Genomic DNA, 3,146 nt, shown 5'->3' with positions numbered 1-3,146 from the left:
TCGACTTAGACTCGTGATTTCTGACTTATTAACAATATTTTATTTTTAAGTGTTTTTTGTTTTACTAACCTGACTGATCGCCGCTCGCCTTACCCGCACACAGCGGAGGTAAAAAAAAAAAACGGCAGAGGGGCTGTCAAACTGTCACGCAGCACTGACATCACTGACATATATGCCCGTGCGTCCGTGCGCATGCATGCGTGATCAACAAGCCAAGCTTTAAAAACTTCATGGCAGTCGTAGAGGAGAAATACGTTGTGAATTGGAACTAAATAAATAAACTGAATTGAATTTAAAATCCTGCCCGCCGAGTCGGTTCTGTCTGTTCCAGGGAATTAAGTTACAAAAAGTTATTGCCACAATGTTTCTTTTATGAAAGAATTGTTATTGTCCTGCTATTTATTCATCCACTGATTAACAGCTTCGGATCCAGCCATAGACAATGACTCCTGACATGTCTTGTTATTGTTTTTCTGCGCGTACGTTTCGCTTCCCATCCAGGAAGCTTTTTCAATTCAAAATGTCAGAAATAGTGTTTAGTTCCAGGTTTTATCCAGCAGCCCAACAAAACCTGGTTTTGGTTTAGAAAACATGTAAATTTGAACGGACGAACGGGTCCACCTCCTTAAGATTGGGGTCGTTTGGCTTCTTTTGTTAGCCTGCAATGTATAAAACCTGGAACTAAACGCTATTTCTGACATTTTGAATTGAAAAGGCTTCCTGGATGAAAAGAAACGTCTTCAAACTGGGAAATAAAGTCCAGTGGATTTAATTTTCTTCTTTTGGAATCAGATTAAAATCTGCAAACAATCTCCTCCACAATAGTTACCTGTTGATCTATCACATAAAATCACCTAAAACACTTTGTGGTTTCTGGTTGTAAGCCTGATATACTGTAGAGAAGTTTAAATGCTGTTGCTGGGGATGGCTATAAAACTCCTCAGCCTTCCACCCACGGCTCCTCCGAATGAATGAACCGACGTTGGAGGCAACGTAGACGAACAACAGAGCCTCTTAGGGAGCCATCTTGTTCTTGCCAAAACTGCAGCCTGCTTGACAACAGTGCTGCAGTCATTGCCCTCCTGTTTCCCAGTAGTTCTGTCTTCCCATCAGAGATACCCGGCTCCCATCATGCCAGCTTCTAGTGACTCAGCAAGGAATAGAACCAATAAATGGAAGGATTTATTTTCTGCAGACTGAGCCATTTCCTTACAAATCAAACTTAAATCTGTCGCGCTCTATTAGCGTCAGACTTTGCAGCAACATATGGTGAATGAGATTATAAGCGGAGCTCCCAAACCGCCTCTGCTGGAAGCGTTACTGTGGAAGATTTAGGACACCTGGAGAGAGGAAGAAATAGGTCTTTTTCTAGCTGCCCAGCCCCACGATTGCACTTCTCCATAAATCAGCCATTGAACTGAGTGTTTAATCCGTCTGGCTGAGTCCACTTTGATAGTATTCTCACTGCAGGAAGGGACAAGAAACACATGCTGATAAAGCTGCTTCCTTATTGCTTCCTATGAGTCTGCTGAAGGAGCCCCTCCTGCAAACGGGTGAGAAACGCTGTGAGGACGGAGGAACGAAGCAAACTAAAACAAGAGCAAAACAAAACACCGCCGGGTAGGTTTAGTCAGAGAAAGAAAATCAGTTTTTATAAACTTTCCAACATGAAGAGAAGTTTCAGAGACTGAGAAGAGTCCTGGACAGAGACACAGAGAGCTGGAATGCAATAAGAAGCCTTAACAGGCGGGGATTTTAGCACCAAAGCCATGTGGCAGCTGTCACCAACCCAAAGCTGCACGCAAGCAGGGCAACCGAGACATGCAGCCTGCAGCGGGACAAACAGCAGGCTTATCTGGGAGTAAATAAAACAGGCTGACCCCCCCCCCAGTGGAACAACTGCTAAAACTCACGTCTATGTCAAAGAACTCCTGGGAGTCGTCCAGTCCCTGCACTCGGATTTGGAGCCCCCGCCCGTGGCTTTTGCTCTGGCCGACCATGTTGGCGCTGAGGCTTTGGCCCGGCTCCAAGGTGCTGATACCAGCGTTGAACTGGGCTCCCAGCCTGGTGCCCGGGGTCTGCAGGACCCGGTACGAACCCTCGATTTCCCCCATCATTCCTCCTGCAGAGACAAGAACAGATGATAACGGATAAATGCACATCATGCATTCACTGCTGAACGTTTGCGTTCGCCGCCTTCCATCAAGTCTTTTACTCTAAACGGCGTCAGAAAGCAGTTTGGACCCGTCAGCCATTCAAACTTTGATAGCTTTGCTCCCTCAGTAACTATGGAGGGAAGTTTGTTCCATTATTGTTGAAATGTTGAACACATTTTGTAAATAGAAATTTGAAAAAAAAAAAAGTTAAGCAGAAATAAAACTATGACAAACATTTTAATCAAAAAAGGTTTTGGTTAATTTCCTTTTTTATCTTCAAATTGTTTTGTTTTTTATGTTTTTACAGATTTTATTGGGTAAAATTTTTATATTTTCAAAAAACTTTATTCTTACAGATTTAAATTTTTCTACTTCTTTTTCTGTAAATGTCTGTTTTCCAGATCAGATCACTTTCTCTTCTTTTCTAGAAGACTTTTCTCTGTAGAAACGAGCAAGGATGCATTTCTATTGGTCGGCACGGTTCTTAAAATTTGATTGGTCGCCGTGCTGCACGTCAAGAGCGACTCGAGATTTCAAGCATGGGATCTGAGAAACGCAATTTAGACAGAATTCAGTTAAAACTTCATTCAAAACTTGATCTAAAAAAGCAGAAAAAATTTGAAAATATATAGTCAAATTTTTGAAGTTAAATTTGAAAAAATTTTAATTGAAAAAAGAAAAATAAATAAGCAAAGTTACTCTCCAAATCTTTAATTATAGAAACTGTTTTCAAAGTTTAATTGATGGATTACTTGTGTTTAGTTTCAATGTACAAAATATAAAAAATAAAAAAAAAATAAAAAATAAAAAATTAGGGTTGTCAAAAGTATCGATACTCAAAAAAGTATCGATACTAAAATGTTGTATCCGGATACAATACTCATTTTCAAAAGTATCGAGTACCAGTCGCACCTAAACAGTCATTCATCTAAAGTGCAGAATAGAGGAAAATGCACTTTCAGAACACTGTGTGATTGAATAATTCTACGC

General features: G+C 40.7%; 1 protein-coding gene across 1 annotated transcript in view; it reads right to left on the bottom strand.

Moving 5' to 3' along the window:
• The window catches only part of farp2 (FERM, ARH/RhoGEF and pleckstrin domain protein 2), a 71,632-nt gene that overhangs the window by 56,411 nt on the left and 12,075 nt on the right, over positions 1-3,146 (bottom strand). Inside the window, exon 2 of the mRNA XM_015371105.1 lies at positions 1,914-2,122. Within this exon, the coding sequence (XP_015226591.1) occupies positions 1,914-2,117 (204 nt within the window). The 5' untranslated portion in view covers positions 2,118-2,122. The remainder of the gene's footprint in view (positions 1-1,913; positions 2,123-3,146) is intronic.

This window comes from Cyprinodon variegatus, unplaced genomic scaffold, assembly GCF_000732505.1.
Source record: "Cyprinodon variegatus isolate N-32 unplaced genomic scaffold, C_variegatus-1.0 Scaffold53, whole genome shotgun sequence".
Classification (NCBI taxonomy): Eukaryota; Metazoa; Chordata; class Actinopteri; order Cyprinodontiformes; family Cyprinodontidae; genus Cyprinodon; species Cyprinodon variegatus.
The sequence above is the reverse complement of the archived record's forward strand: the minus strand, read 5'-3'. Positions and strand labels throughout refer to the sequence as shown.